The 16703-nt window shown below is 36.0% G+C and overlaps 1 protein-coding gene across 2 annotated transcripts in view; it reads right to left on the bottom strand.

Moving 5' to 3' along the window:
- LOC124414084 (aryl hydrocarbon receptor nuclear translocator-like protein 1) overlaps positions 1-12934 on the bottom strand; it is a 52476-nt gene extending 39542 nt beyond the window's left edge. Inside the window, exons 1-2 of one of the 2 annotated variants that reach the window (XM_046894989.1) lie at positions 12762-12934; positions 381-822 (exon numbers count right to left, since the gene is read on the bottom strand). In XM_046894989.1, coding sequence (XP_046750945.1) covers positions 381-822; positions 12762-12786 — 467 coding nt within the window. In that variant the 5' untranslated portion in view covers positions 12787-12934. Of the gene's footprint in view, positions 1-380; positions 823-12744 lie in introns of both variants that reach the window. The other variant, XM_046894990.1, reaches the window with a different exon arrangement.
- Between the last annotated feature and the right edge of the window lie 3769 nt (positions 12935-16703).

Here is a 16703-nt window from a genome sequence, read left to right as displayed (position 1 = left end):
GAATGAAATAAGGATCCAATCGTGGACCTACATGGATACGATGAGCATGATTGTACTATGTCGTTGAAATTTGCTTTCCACAATGTATCTTACACAAAAAATATAAAAAAATTACTGTGGAAAACAAATTCCAACGTCATAATCGTTATACAATCATGCTCATCGTATCCATGTAGGTCCAAGATTGGATCCTTATTTCAATTTTCCTTCTGTTCCTGACAATATAAATAAATGTACATATCGTTTTGAGGAAGGTCCTTTCTAGAGTCGAACATTGGCGGAAGAAAATGACGTGACGTGCTTCATTGGCCTACAATTCCAATACCCATCACTCCACCACATCAGCGAGGTCAAGACTTCAACATTCGTTCTCCACTTACTTCGGGACCGGGGTGAGATTGTAGTAGGACCTCTGCTGTCCAGAGTGGTGATAGAGAGCCGCGTTAGGTGAAGCCGGAACCGTCTGGACCTCGTTGTGGGTCTGACTGTATCCGTGGTGGTCCTGATCCTGCAGCCTCGGCTTAAGTTCCTCGAGGGATATGAACTCCTGGGGCTCCTGCCCGCCGCGAAGGAGCTGGGTGTAGCCCTGAGCCATCTCCTGGGCCACCATGTCCACTGGTTGTTCCTGGCGATGGATCTGGGGCCCGTGGTCCTCTTCCGCCGGCAGCTGCCATTGATCCTGGGCTTCCCGTTCCTCTTCTCGTCGCCGTGGATTACGCTGCTGTTTACGAGAACCTGGACAAGGGCTCACGCAGGCCTCGGCGCCGACCTGGGCGCCGCCCCCGACAACACCCCCACTGTCCGCCGGTAGCCCACCCCCATCTACAAGTAATCGTAGCCCACTCACCCGTCGATTCGTCACTCCGAACACCCGGCACACGTTTCGCGATCCGCGTCTAGCCGAGGACAAGCTCTTCAGGATGCTTGAGGTGTTTGGGGTATGGGGTCACGTGATCGACCCAAAGTTGTGAGAATATTTTCAAGATTTGATCCCATTTTTCGTTCAATATGAATTCGATGTTTATTTTATTTTGATTTTTTTTTTTCTCGTCAGCTTATAGGGCCAACAAAACAGCATTCGAATTGACCCTAGAATGGTAACGTCACTTTTTTTTTTTTTTTCACCCATTACGGCAACGGGGGGTAAAAAAACCTCGACCTTGTAAATTCCATCTCTCGATTACATTATATCTTTGTGGATCCTATGGGGTCTGATTTTCTTTGTTTTTTAATAAAGAATCACGTCAGCCAAAAAACTTTTTGCGTAAGTTCCAAAAAATTGGTAAAAAAATGATGTGTCTCGTGTTGAAAACGATAGTGGCGGGAAATTTTAATTTGCGTGGGATGTTTTTTCATCCCTCGTTATCGTTCTAGGGTTAATGATCGAATAATTTTCGGCAAATGACTTCAAAATCCTTCTCGCAGCGAAATAAATGGATTTCAAATCTGTACGATATTTATTCAACTCTTAGGGATCAAAGCGCATTTTTTACAATAACACGATCATTTTGCAAAAAAAGGAACATCCGAATTGATTCGAAGTCTTGAGAAAAATTTAGACCGGTTCTCGTAAAATACTCTTTGATTTGATCACGTGACCTCATGCTAAAAAAATTCTTAAGGAGATTCCTATCCCGTGAAATTCGTTCGCTCTTACAATTCAGTCGGTTGCAAAGAAAAATTCAAACTACGCATACGCCGGAATATATGTTTCGAACCAAGGAGTGAAAGGAGTGAAGGAGTTTTTTAGTCGAGAAAGCCAATTCAATTAACGAACTCGTAGATAATAATCAACTGCTCAAAATGGTAACAAGATGCTCGAAAAAATTATGGTCACTGCAATAAGAATAATCATAAAAATTACTGCAAAAATTTTACAAGGTTTACGCAAACTTTGTCAAGTTATAATAAAACTTTCAAAATACTGCATGTATTTGGATGAGAAAGGAACTTTTTCGAGCTTTCAACACAATAAGTTGAAGTTGGAGTTGGATTTATTTGTACGTAACACGAACTACCTAAAATTTATGAAGTTTCAACATCCAACCAAATAGAATCTTCTTAAGTGCGACGGTTAACGACTTTTCTGACACCAAGATTATTCAGTGTTCAATTCTACCTCTAATCATCTCTTCCAGTGGTTTTATCTCTCTTATCTTCAGGAATTGGTATTGTCGCTAGATTTCGAAATTAGGATCCGTACTCCCACTCTAATATAAAATTTTTGGGAAATTGTGAAAATTCGGGATCAGTCATCGCATGAACTGGTTGTCATATCTATTGATTCGGATCAAATTTTCTGAGGGTAAAAATGCCAAAGTATTCCAATCAATCACGAAATATATGCCTTAGACACTTGAAATGCTCGAGGGTTCTAAACTTTCAAAAATTAGTAACACTTGGAACTTTGATTGGATGATTAAAAATTCTTGAGCACTTGGAAGTATAAATTATTTGAAAATTTGATTCTATTCGAGAATTTTTACCACTCAAAACCTAGAGACGACCTTTTGAAAATTTGGATCCGTCGAAAAGTCATCTCTGACTGGCAAGTTTTAATTTTCCTTTTCGAAAATTGGAACTGTAGTGCAAAGTATTCAGACGATTTAGACCGATGAAACCTGACAATTTTATTGAAGATCATTCTGAGTTCCAAACATTGATCGGGATTTAGGCCAGCAGCCGATTTCCACACGGATAATTACGTGCTTAGATTCTTCTTACAACTTGAGTCTACTATTAAAATCGCTTTTGAAGGGTGCAAGAGCTGTCAGGATTCACGAGGCGTTATGTCCCACAGTTAAATACAGTTGAAGTAAAATTCTTTCGTAACAAGCATAACGAGCGGTCTTTCCAAGGCTTCTGACATTTGCTAGTAGTGTTTTGTAACTGTAATTTCATAATACATTGGCATATGCATATAGATAACTTGATTTTTTGCATTATCTAGTTTCACACATGTGGTAAAGATGTCGGCTGCACGTCGGAACACAAGTGTGAAGTTAAACATCATCCTTGGTATGTGATAAAAATAAGTCTGAACAGATTTTCTGTAGTAGGACAAATTATGGTGCTAATGCCAAGAGCGCGTATAATTTTCTTTTTACGGCATGGGCATTGGGGGGTTGGGGAATAGCATCCAAAAAAATCTATTTTTACGGCATGGGCATTGAAAAGTCCACTTTTTGTAGCAGTTTTCGTTCCGTAAAGTGACACTTTATACGGCAGCGAACAAAGTTGCGGAATAAATTCTTTATTCCGTAGTTTTGATGCGCAGTTCGAAGTGCGCATCCCAAACTGCCGATTAAAATAGCTTCGTAGAACAGATCGCGACATAACCTCACTCTTCGTTTTGCTTTTCAATGCCCATACCGTATAAAATATTGTATGTGGCATGCCCGTAAACCGTTTTTTGGCTCGGATAATTTCAGTACTAGCTACCGGCCCGCTTCTGGATCGCCTTCAGCTCGTCCTGAAATCTTTATCCTTGCCAAAAAAAAACAGGCGGCTTACGGGCATGCCACATAAATAGCTATTTCATTCCCAATCATTTCGTAGATTTATTTTCAAGCTAATTATTAAATGGAAAAATTATGAGCCGAAAGGGTGTAAAATTTTTTTTTCAATATTTAACTTGAAAATAAGTCTACGGAACGATTGAGAATGGATGAAAAAAAATTCACACGCTTTGGGAATTAACACCGCGAAATAATAAACACAAAGGCAATTTGAAAAAAGTTTCTAAAATCAGAAGATTCAAAATTATTAAACTCTGGTGTTTTTGATTCCGATTATAACGTGCTCAATTTTCTCGCTTACTAGATGTTCAAAAATTATTTAAAAACACTGGAAAATAAATTTAATGCCGAAGGCGATTATTTGTAAAAAAATCAGAGAATCATTGAGATTTGTATGTCGAAGAAAAGCAACCCAAAATCGTTGAAATCGGATCAAAAACACCGAGGTCTCGTTACTTTAAACGTTCTAGTTGGGTTCGAACTCGTTTTGAACGAGTTTGATTCTCTGTGGAGTTGGATAGCAGGAAAGAATCGAATAAATTCATACGTCATTTATCACTGCAGTGTTTAATGTCACGGTTAATTAGTATCACGTGCAAAAGCGCAGTGCGTTTGACCGCCAATTGATCGTTTTATTTGCAATCTAATCGCCAGACCAACCGTCAGATTCTCGAGGTTCTTACCGAGACAAGATTGCGGATATCTCGGTGCAAGAACAATCTTTTTCCTTTCGCCCAAGATTCGACCAATTATTATACATTTGTATGTACCAGCTAATTGCGATCCGAACTTTTATCGTAGAAATTATGGCCTCGAGAAAAAAAATTCGTCTTTATCAATCATCACGTATTTTGTTTGTTTATATGACCTATACGTTGGATTTCCACACAGAAGAAAATTTCATTAAACCATTCTACAAGCTTCAACCTTTAACTGGCACCGATTGGGGTCGTTCGTGACGTAAGGGTTTTGAATCGAGATTTTCGTAACTTGAGAGTTTGAAAATGTGTTTTTGTTTTGTAGAGGACATCTCAGTGATTATTGAAAAAAATGCCTGTGAAAATATCAAATTGCTTCGTTGATAAAGCAAGTAATTATCGGTTCGGGTCTTCAACGATTCCATGGTGGTAGCACTGTTATATCAGATAAAGGTGTCAGTTAAGGGTTAAAGAAGAATATACCTGTTTGTAACGGAATTCGACTCGCAGTTTGACAAAAATCTACGCATTAGAATGAAAAGAAGTACCTCAAAACAGAGTTAACGATCATATACAGGTTATTTGACAAAAATTTGTTTGTTTCATTCTGCAAATTACACGGAACCACAAATTGAAAAAAAAAATTGCCGGGTATAAATGCACGTCTGCTATGAATTCGAATCCGTTCAGCTTTGTTCAGGATTTTCATATAATCACAAAAAACGTGCTAAAAATTGATTTTTTTGCATGTGGGTTTGAGGTTAATGGGTTTAGGACTATAATTCAAGGGTTTGTGGTTTCGGGATTCATAGGTCAGATTTCGTTGGTTTTTAGGTTTTTAGATTTGGGGGGTTGGGGAATAGCATCCAAAAAAATCTATTTTTACGGCATGGGCATTGAAAAGTCCACTTTTTGTGGCAGTTTTCGTTACGTAAAGTGACGCTTCATACGGCAGCGAACAAAGTTGCGGGACAAAGTCTTTATTCCGTAGTTTTGATGCGCAGTTCGAAGTGCGCTTCCCAAACTGTCGAATAAAGTAGCTTCGTCGAACAGATCGTGACATAACCTCACTCTTCGTTTTGCTTTTCAATGCCCGTACCGTAAAAAATATTGTATGTGGCATGCCCGTGAACCGTTTTTTGGCTCGGATAATTTCAGTACTCGCTTCCGGCTCGCCTTTAGCTCGTCCTGAAATCTTTATCCTTGCCAAAAAAAACAGGCGGCTTACGGGCATGCCACATAAATAGCTATTTTAGCACGTTTTTTGCGATTGCAGAAAAATCCTGACATGCTGGAGGTAAAAGCTCAACGGTTTTGAATTCAACATCCTAAAATACATATAAATCACGTTCATTTATGCCCCCAAATTTTTTTTTCTTTCAATTTGTGGTTCTGTGCTATCAAGTTCGTCCGAGTACCGATATTACACGAATATTATTTCAAATTTCTCATACACCGCAGTTGATGATGATAAATTAATGTCAGCTCATTTCGTGAATGTGAATTCCGAACCGATATACAAGGGTTGTAACCCGATGTGGATATAAGGTAGGTATAATTGACTAATACATGCATGGGTATCACTTTTCCACATCGACGTAGCGAGTTCAGCGAGGATTCGGCCGATGTTTATCTGTACGTAACAACTCTTACCCAACGTAAGCAATGTTTCATTACACTTTTATGACATTTTCCTGTTCGTGGAAGCTGTTACCGTATCCACCGGGCAGGCAGGTACACGGCTATCCTGTCTCGCTAATCGACGTGAGGTTAATGCTCGAACAACTCTCACTTGTATCTACTACGAGCCGTAACGTAAGCGAAGTCTCTGAGTTGAAGAAACTGCTGTCGAAGCCGAGAGGCAAGTTAAGGGGGGAGTTGAAATTTTCTTCCTTTTTTTTCTGCTAAATTTATCGCTTTTTCTAATTTTCTAAATTGAGATTTGACATGTGGATTATTTATTTTTTTATCTATTTAGAAAAAAATTAAATAGCATTTCCCAAAAAAATGCGCCTAAACTAGGTACTCGACGCCTATAAAAACTATTCAACCGATTGCCTTCTAATTTGGAAAGCATGCTCAGTCGACGTCCTTCGAACGTCTGATGAAAAAAAAGCGATACGTTGGATATTTTTTTGTTTGTAACAAAAAGAATGAGCAATTTTTGTTTTTTTTTGATTAATCAACATTTTGAATTCAAAACATCCCCGGAACCGCAATTTTTTTTATTTTTTTTTTGGTTTCCTTTTCGCTTCATCGAACGATAGCTACGTGTGTGTAAAGTAAAATGTTTTTGAGTTTTTATTGCAGGATCAATGGGAAGACTCAAATTATGCACACCGTCAACTGGGAATCATTGCGCGTCGAGGGGGGTGGAAGACATATTTTTGGGAGCAAATGATTTTCAATTTTTTCGTGAATAGATGAAGGATAAATAAATCCATACGTCAAATTTTGCATTGATCCGCTGTATACATTCTTCGCAAGGAAATTTAAAAAAAGTGATAAATTTAGCGAAAAAAAGAAAATCCTCCCTTAAGCGTCGACGAAACTACGAAAATTGAACATTTTTAAGAAACTCCTCTTTCAATGTCAATTAGATCATGTCTCCAGGGTTTTGGGTGGGGATAAAAAATGTTTTGAAGTAAAACGTGGGCGCAGAGAGAGAAACTGAAATTCATTATGTTGAGACTAGCTAAGAACGATCCTGTAATCGAGAAAACAATTTCAAAATCCTACATTTCAACTAATAATAAATATTACATTGTTTACAACGTCAGATAAATTGCATTGTTCTATTATTTTTTGTACCAAAAAATGAATACAGTTCATCTGGTTCTAATGAGAAATAAATCATCATACATGCTTATAAATAAATTCCTTACACTTCGGTTGGGACAGATTTTCTGCAACAATTTCATGCATGCAATAATTTTAACTTACAGAAGGTGATTAAGTAAGAAGTACGTTATTATTATCCAGAATAAAACGGATATGATTTAGGAACAAAGTGTTGTTCGTCAAAATCGGAAAAAGAATATGAATTTGTTTGTGAAAAAATGATAGAAGATAACGCGATTTATCTGATGTTTTAATTTCGATGGGATGATTGTGGTTAAAATTCAGTGTTTCAAATTTTTTTTCGATGTGTTATAGACAGTTATTTTTAGATTAATGATAACCAGATCAGCTTTGGTAACACTTTTTAAACCATTGTTCGACCTTATGACGTTTTTGCTTCCCATTCATGATTTTGAGAAGTGAAATTCATGATGAATCTTCACAAAATTCGGATTGAAAAGACTCGACTCGAAGAAAACTCAATTCTACACCAATTCGTGATATAATAATCTTACCCAACTCGTCATCATTCTATAAGTTTTAATTAACCGCTTGAAATTGTTAAATTAATTTCACGTACCTTATCAAAAATTTTTGAGAAAAAATATTGGCTCAAAGTTTTTAACGGAAGTATTTGAAAGATAACTAATAACTTAACGTGAGTATAAAGATCGAGTTTGGATGGAAGCAACTGCGACATAATCCGGTTTTACTTCTCACGCGGTAATGCAGAATTCACAATCTTCGCGATAACTGTGCCCGGGGAAATGAAGCTTAATTGGCTAATGCAGCTGTACCTCTTTTTATCACTGGCAAAGAAAATACGTTTATGGTTATACGAAGTCGACTCTGTATTCAGATTTATGAATTATCAAGCACTCTATTAAATACAGAACGCGTCAGTGTCTTTAAACGTAAAAATCTGTCGAGTTTTTCAAAGCTGCAGCAGTAATTGCCTATTAGCCGATACTCGGCCATAGTGATTCGCACAACATTTTATTCTTTACTTAAGAATCTCATTGCAATACACTTCTCACGTTATTTATACGTACAGACCATACGGACTCACGGCGTGTCAGAAATATTGCAAAAAAGACGAATCGGAGTTGTAATTCATGAGTCTAGAATTTGTAGACTCGTAAGAAAATGTGGCACAATTATCAACTATTTAGGGTGATTGTGGTTGTAAGTAAATAAATAAAGCACTAAGGCCGATTCACTGTTACACCAACATAAAATTATCGCAAAAGTTACGATGAAATATAGTACGACTAACTATAATGTAAACACATGCCAGATTATCTGGTTACAGCTACAAAATTTATATTCATCTAGTCTCTAATCAAAAGCATATTTTTCGATTGTGGGGAGAAGAGAAAATATAGTTAAGGGTTGTATATTACCAGCAATTAGAAATTTTTCATGACTTTTTCAAAGATGTCAAAGACAATACAAATAATTGATTTTCTAGCATATCAATCATTTTTAAAATTCACTTCATTTTACAGCAACTTGGAGCAGAAAACAGATTCTGGGAACCGAGTTAGAAAATTTGATTATTCTTAACCTTTTCGGTCACACGTTTTTCCACTCATTGTCAATATTTTGAGCTAAATTGTTTCAAACGGAGGGTTTGGGTTCGCTCATCACGAACCTGAAGTTAGAATTTGATAATATCTAAATCCAAAATGGTGGAACCAATATGGCGAATGTAAAACCGAAATAGCTAAAAATTCGATGATTCTGGCCAGAACTTGTTACTCGGGGGTTTTGGGGTCACTGATCACGAATCTGAAGTCAGAATTTCATAATCTCTAAATTCAAGATGACGGATCCAAAATGGCGAATGTAAAATCGAAAAAAAAATAAAAATTCGATGCTTCTAGCCAAAACCCGCAAGTTACAAGTTTGTTTCCATTTTAAATAGTAAAAAAGAAATGGGGTTTCGTAATTATACGTATTATATTAGCTACTCTAAGTTCTTCGCTATACCGCGAACATTTGATATAACTATATCAGCACCTGAACCGCAGCAATGGAATTTAATAACATTGAAAAATGTTCACTTCCTACCGGTTGACAGATCCGTTTGACATCGGCTAATATAGGGGTAATTGGCATCGAAGGGATAAACTTTGTGCAATTACCGAGACTCATGCAGGACCCTCGCGTTATGGGAATTAAAGCAAACTGCAAGGGTGACCCGCCGCGCTTATCCTCAAGCCTCTTGTATGTATGAACCAACTAACTAGAAGACTGGGTTATACTGCGAATGCAGTCTCGTGAGCGGTAATCGCGCCTCATATTGCATGACCCACCGCACTTTATCGCGTTTGTAGTTAAAAGTGTCTCTTGTGTGTCTGAAGTCAAAATTTTTTACAAATAATAAGCGCTATCTAATTTGCATAATTGATTGTGGTCGAAGAGCATAATTCAAAAACACTTGACAAATCATTTCGTCGGAGTATACATGTATATATTAGGGTGTCGCAAAAAAACCGGCTATTTTTTTTTTCTGAGTCTCGTGTTACAAAATGTCAATTTTTGATGTTCTAAGAGCCCACTCCAAAGGACAGCTCAAAAAAAAGTTTTTAACAGGTCGCTCCACATTTTTCAAAACGTCAGAAATCGTCAAAAATCGAATTTTTTTTTCAATTTTTTTCTCGTTACTCTATAATTTTATAGACCAAAAAAAAAAATAAGTTTCCGAAAGTTTCGGTCAAAAATTTGAATTTTTAAAGGTCGCTCCTAATTTTTTAGTTTCTTTAGATTTTTTCGGGTGATCTTTTAATATTCATATTAAAATTTCATGAATTTTTTTTCTTTTATTTAGTAGAAAAAAAAATCGATAAAAATACACCACGACATGAATTAAAAATCAAACAAAATACTGAAAATCCCCCTGAATGAATATCCCAAAGTAAATTTGGAAAAATGAAAATTTCCTACGAAAGTATCAAAATATTTCGGAAAAAACTATTACATGTCATCAGAAATATCATAGCATATTGCGAAAGAATTTGAAGATTGTTCAACAAGACTGAAAACGTAAACATAAAGTTTCAATTTTTGAAATTACGAAATGACGGAAGTATCACATAAGTATCTATCATCTGTATTTAAGATGCGAGGGAGACATTACATTATAGAGTTGATAAGTATTCCTGAGAAAATGAGAAGTATCAATTTTTCGAGTCATGGCTTTTAAAAGAAAATGAACTAATTTTATCTATGTGCAGTCTCAGATAGATTAGAAAAAAATTTGCACACGATACTTTTCATTCTTACTTGAAATTCCTTAGCTCAAGCTATTAATAATCACACCTGAATATTGCGAAAATAATAAGGTGCCATAATTTGACTGAAATGAAAAATAAAACAATAACAAGTTTCATTCGAGTCTGTAGGAGAGAAAATTTTTTCAACCTTTCTCAACTACTAGTTTAGAGATTTCTAAACTATATATTGTGTCCATGCAATTGCTTTGTTTCAAAATTAAAACGAAAAATATGTAAGTATCACAGTCATATAAATTACAATAAAATATTCATTTCACAAATGAATGCCAACTTATTTCTATAACAAAGTCGGTGTAAATCATTGCAAGAAACAATCACACGGAAATACTAAAAAAAAAAACACATTTCACTTGAAACTGCATGAAAAGAGGGACATGCCAAGTGTATTTTTTTTACTATAAATGTAGCAGATTTTCATCTGCAGACGATGCTTTTTGCAATTTTTTTTTTTTTTTAGCCCAAATTTTGAATTTTACAACGTACATTTTACGAAAAAACCTGACGTTTCCCTCTATTCTAGCAGTTTTGTCTAGAGTTTTTTCTTTTTTCCTCTCCGTTCAGAGTGAGAATTTATGATAAGGATGAACCAATGTAAGAATTGGTCAGCAGTCCGGGCGCAGAATTAGAGAATTGAAGATACTTTCCGAGGTGTTAATGACTTGGAAATTGTGCTGTAGTTTAGGATTTTGAAAATTTGGTGCATACAAAAAACCAGAATGAAATAAAACAAATTACCTGTTATGACTTATACGAGCACGCTGACACAATTTATGAAAAGCAATGTATCCTTCGTTGTAATAAACGGAGTTTAGTTTATAGAGGAAATTTTGGTTTCATTGTATCATTTTGTTTTTTGGATCAAATGAGAATTCTTTGAATTAGCGAAATATGGATTCTGCCACATTTGATACTAATTACGAATGTGAACTATATGATACCCAAAGATTTTCAGTAAGTGCTTGAAAAGTTCATATGAGATTGCTTAAATATTCGAAAATAGATTTAAAGAGCGTTTTTCAGGGATATTCTAAATCTTTTCACGCGATTTCACTTATCTCACAACCGTTTTCAATGTAGAAAATTCTTTGCGAGATTTATTTATTCATGTAAAGAATTAATCGATTTCACAATGACTTGAATTTTGAAGAATTGAGCGATGCCGGTTAATTGCAGGTGAAAAATCGATTCCTAAAAAATCGTTTGCAATTAATTTGATTTTTGCTCCAAATCTCGTCAATTAATACGTGATCGATTCGCGCGAGAAAAGATTCAAGAAACTTTGAAGAATTGAATGATGATCGGGTAATCGCACATCAAAAAGATCGATACTTCTGAGATCGATAACAATCGAATCAACTTTTACTCAAATTCTGGTAAATTGATATTATTTTCATCGATTCAAGTCTGTGAAAAGAATCGATAGTACGGTAATTGTAACTTTGAAAAATCGAGTAACGACTGATCAATTCCAAATCATAAAGATAGATTCTTAGAAAACCGTTAACAATTGATCTGATTTTTGCTCGAATTCTCATAAATTCATATTTCATAGATTCGCCTGAAGAAAGAATCGACGTTACGATGATCGTAACTTTGAAGATTCGAGTAGTAACCGATTACTTGCTCACAAAAAAAAAATCGGTTCTTAAAAAATCGTTAACAATCGATGCGAGTTTGCTCTAATTCTGGTGAATTAATATTTGGTCGATTCGCGTGAACAAAGAGTCGATTCTGCTTTAATCGTAAATTTGAAGAATCGAGTAATAACCGATGACTTGTTGCACATGAAAAATCGGTTCTTAAGAACTTGTTAACAATCGTTGCGATTTTGTTTAAATTTATAATAAATCCTCGTGGATTAATATTCGATCGATTATCGTGAACAAACAGTCTATTCTGCTGTAATCATAAGTTTGAAGAATCGAGTAATGACCGATGACTTGTTGCACATGAAAAATCGGTTCTTAGGAACTCGTTAACAGTCGTCGCGATTTTGTTTAAATTCTCGTGAATTAATATTTGATCGATTAGCGTGAACAAAGAGTCGATTCTACTTTAATCGAAAATTTGAAAAATCGAGTGATAACCGATGACTTGTTGCACATAAAAAATCGTTTCTTAAGAACTCGTTACCAGTCGTTGCGATTTTGTTTAAATTTATAATAAATTCTCGTGAATTATTATTCGACCGATTTACGTGAATAAAAAGACGATTCTATACGAGGATCGAAACCCTGAAGAATCGGGTGATTAAGCGTCAGTTCAAAAAGTCGATTATCAAAAAACCGGCAAGGGATTTTTCATCACTGTAAGTTTGTCCTCGGCGTTTTTTTTAACAAAGACCGGGCGGATCGCGATTATCGCGGTTGCGGACGAGCCGCCGCTTACTGAAATGAGTCCAGTACATCCGAGTGGCAACGGGGGCTGCATCCTTGACGATTGGCGCTTGTCCACGTGGGATTTACCGCATCTGTCGGCGACTCGAGGCGAACCGATAGCGGTTATAGAAAAGCTTACGGAGCCACGACGACCGCACCTGAAAGCTCGCGCGACGGCGGATCGACTGACGAGGAAACGCGGTGGCAACGCGGACGAAGTAAGAACGCGTTTTCCGCAGACACCCGCGGGTGGCTGGATCGCGGACCACGTGGTGCGGCGTCGCGTCGGTGGGAGTGACGGCAGCACCGCCCCGCGTCACGACGCTCCTACGGAACTCGCTGGGGGCGGCCGCAGCCGTCGCGACGCCGGGGTTGTGCCGCCAATGAGTGGGGTGCCCGTGATTATATCTATAATACGTCGCATACCTGTTGTACGCGCGGTGTCCGCGAACCGCTGCGCGTTTCGGGGGGTGGTGGGTGTACAGTCTGGCCAAAAGTGACTCGAAACGAGGGGTTGACGGCTTTTTAGCGCATCATGTCACGTGACCGTGTTAACCCTTTGAAGGATACATTTTTCCGTGAGGTCAAATTACTTGAAAATGGGTATATCTGGGTTATCGAGGTCGCTGATTTCAAAAATGGGGTCTGATCTGAGGAATTTTCAAAATGAAAAATGGTGGGTCTGATATGAGCGAATAGGATAAATTTTTAAAATACATACCCTAAATGAGTATATCAGAGTTCTCGAAGTCGGTGATTTCAAAAATCGGGTCAGATCTGAGAAATTTTCAAAATTCAAAATGGTGAATCTAATATGAGCGAATAGAATGAATTTTTATACTTTCAGTCCACCATATTGGATCCGTCACCTTCAATTTTGAAATTCTGAAGTCGGATTCGTTAACAGCGACTCCAAACACCCCCAAATAATAAATTTTAAGTGAATCGAAATTATCCGCTATTATTAATTTTGAAATTGTGACGTCGGATTCATAATGAGCGACCCCAAAAATCCAAGATTACTGACATCCAGTTTTCTAGTTCCCATAACCTTCCCACAATTACATTTATTCTGTAAAAACAGGCATTTTCAACACTTTGCGTATTTATAGCAATAGCGCTTACTATTCTTGCGAAATCATCATAATCCCTTTCAAAACATCAACTCTGACATCTCGGAAGTCCAATTATGCAAAAAAAGGCGATATCTCAAAAATTGAATATAAATCTTGAATAACCGATTCAAAAAAGGTCTCTCATATTATATAAGACGCTGTGCTGCAAAGGGTTAAGAAATGTCTAAAATTATTGAACACCTAGATTTGTCCGCAGTGATTCTCAGATGGCTAATTTTTTTGATAACTCTTACTTACTTACTTACTTCAGTACTTGCGTAATTTTTTATGGTGTTCAATCACTCGGCACCTAATAATTGACGGTTTGAAACCAGTTTTCATCGACATTTAACCATCAATCATCAGGTGCCGAGTGCTTGAACACGTTGGAAAAGTATAATTTGCCTTAAGAGTAGGTACATGATAAATATATGCAATATCTTGATCCACAGGCACTCCCGAATCACAAAAATTTAACTGATTTATCTTCACGTGTTCAGCTATTCAGGTTTCAATTCTTATCTTTCTCTAACCATAAATTCATTCTGCTATATAACTGCTTTTAGAGTATCTAAATAAATTAGGATGATCTTTTCTTAACCTTTCGACTGCCAGGGTTTGATGAGCTTTAATCCCCCTAGAAAGTCCCAAAATAGTGTGCTTAAAAATTCAAAAGATGTAGTTTTGCATAAGACCTGGATGTGAGTCTTTGGAGTCGCTGATAACGAATCTGGAATCAGATATTCGAAATTCAAGATGGAGGACAAAACAATTCGAATTCTGGTCTGCCATCTTGAATTTCAAAATTTCAAATTCAGATTCGCAATCAGCGACCTCAACAACCCTTCTACAAAGTTTTGAAAGATTGCTAGCGTCTATATTTAGATTTTCGGGGGGTCTAAAGGTTAAATTCGAATCGAATCAAAAATCGCAGATTCTCTTAAATTCGATGTAATTTCATCACCAGGTTGTTGTATCATTAAGTATTTGTCAAATTAATTTATTACTATTTGTAAACTGTACAAAGTCTAGATCTCTTTGAAACTAAAAAAATGAAGATCCAGAAATCATGAGCAAAAGTTAAGATTTTTATGCCTCATTTCAAATTGATTTAAAATTGTTCGAAATCTAATATATTCATTCCATTTTACTCGACCTACTTTAATTCAGAAGACTGTTTTGTACAGATTTACTGAAACTCTTTTTTATCGTCTTTGCATCGTTAAATATTTAATTTCACAATATTGTACAAATAAGAATATTGAATTGAATAATGAAGAAATCAAAAAGTTTTGAAAAACTCGAAACGAAGTACTGATACATAACACCTAAGCTTTTGTTTTTTAATTCCAATGTTTTCTATGTTAGTATTTTAGAGAAATCGCATCAATTTTTGGGGGCGACCGAGTTCTTCAAGGATTTTTCAAACGCACTTTTCGGTCGGAAGAGTTATAAAGGCAGAAATATGATGTAACGAAAGCTTGCAAGTACAACTGAAGTTAATTGAGTTAAAGTTAGTTGAAACAATATACACTTGATAGAGAAAGTTTTGTTTGACGAAACTTGAATTTCATCTACAATAGCACAATTATTTGACCTTGAATTGATCCCGTTATCGGAGCATTTCTTATACAATGAAAAAATCACTCGTTTAACTCATCTTATTGAAGTAGGGTAAATAAATTCACTATAAATTAGCCAATTTATATTTTGTATTTGGCTTCTTAGTTGATTAAAAAAAAATCCTTAGTGAGATTATTATAACTGATAAATAGTCAATCAATGTCTCAATAAAAAGTAATCCACCGTTATCCAAAATCTGACTTTGCTGATTTATAGTGAATTCATTTGCGAGTACAGTTTTATCCCTAGATTCGGAGTTTGGAAAATCTGTCGTGGTTTTTAAACTGCGTTCATTTTACTTGAAATGACGATTTTGAACAGTTTTCACAAAAGTACTTCGAATTCGTTCGTTTGATTCTGGTGAAACTTGGTACATAAAATTAAATAATTTACTAATTACATATTTTAAACGAGGTACATTAGTGAGCAACATTTTTTTCTAGTGCCATATTTGCATGATGTATCAGGTTTCAATGAATAACATAGATCATTTGCTTCGTAAACGAATTCTACACAAATCACTTAATACAAATATTTAGTATTCCAACGACATTTTGAAATGGAGAAACAATTTATTCTTTTATGCACGCCTAGTCATCTGTGTAGATTTCACGTATCTGTTTTTTTTCTCGTTCAATCGAAGTGTTACATATTCCAGTCAAAAAGGTTTGTAAATATAGGTAATCCATTAAAGAACAAATTGGTCTGTGATTCGTTGAAATCGGACGTACGGGACAGGTCTGAAAAAAAAAAATCATAACTGAGCTGCTTTTGTATAATTTCGTCGTTTTAACTGTATTTTCCAACAGATTTATATTTCTTCTGGGAAAAATCTATTTAGTTCATCCCATTCTTACAAAGAATATCTAATTTTATTCTTGAGTGAATTTCTCACGAATTGCTGAAAATCAGACCTTTTTTTATTGAGCTCATCAGTTGGTAGTAAGAATCCGATGCATTCAATCGGTATAATTTACAACTAATAAACTTGAGATTCGGCAACAAACACATTATTTTTGTTCACAATCTAACGTGGAAAAATCGATTACTAAATAAAATGAGCTACTGTGTTTGTGAAAATAGGATCAACTGCAGTATGTATTTCCAGTAAAAAAAGTACAATACGTCATGTAATTTCTCTGATGTAATTAATAAATAAATAGACCGTTACACTTGAGATTCAGCGTTTAAAATTTTTTTTTCCCGCGTGTTTAATATCACTGGGATTCTT

This window comes from Diprion similis, chromosome 13 (assembly GCF_021155765.1).
Source record: "Diprion similis isolate iyDipSimi1 chromosome 13, iyDipSimi1.1, whole genome shotgun sequence".
NCBI lineage: Eukaryota > Metazoa > Arthropoda > Insecta > Hymenoptera > Diprionidae > Diprion > Diprion similis.
This window is presented reverse-complemented; position numbering and strand designations above follow the sequence as displayed.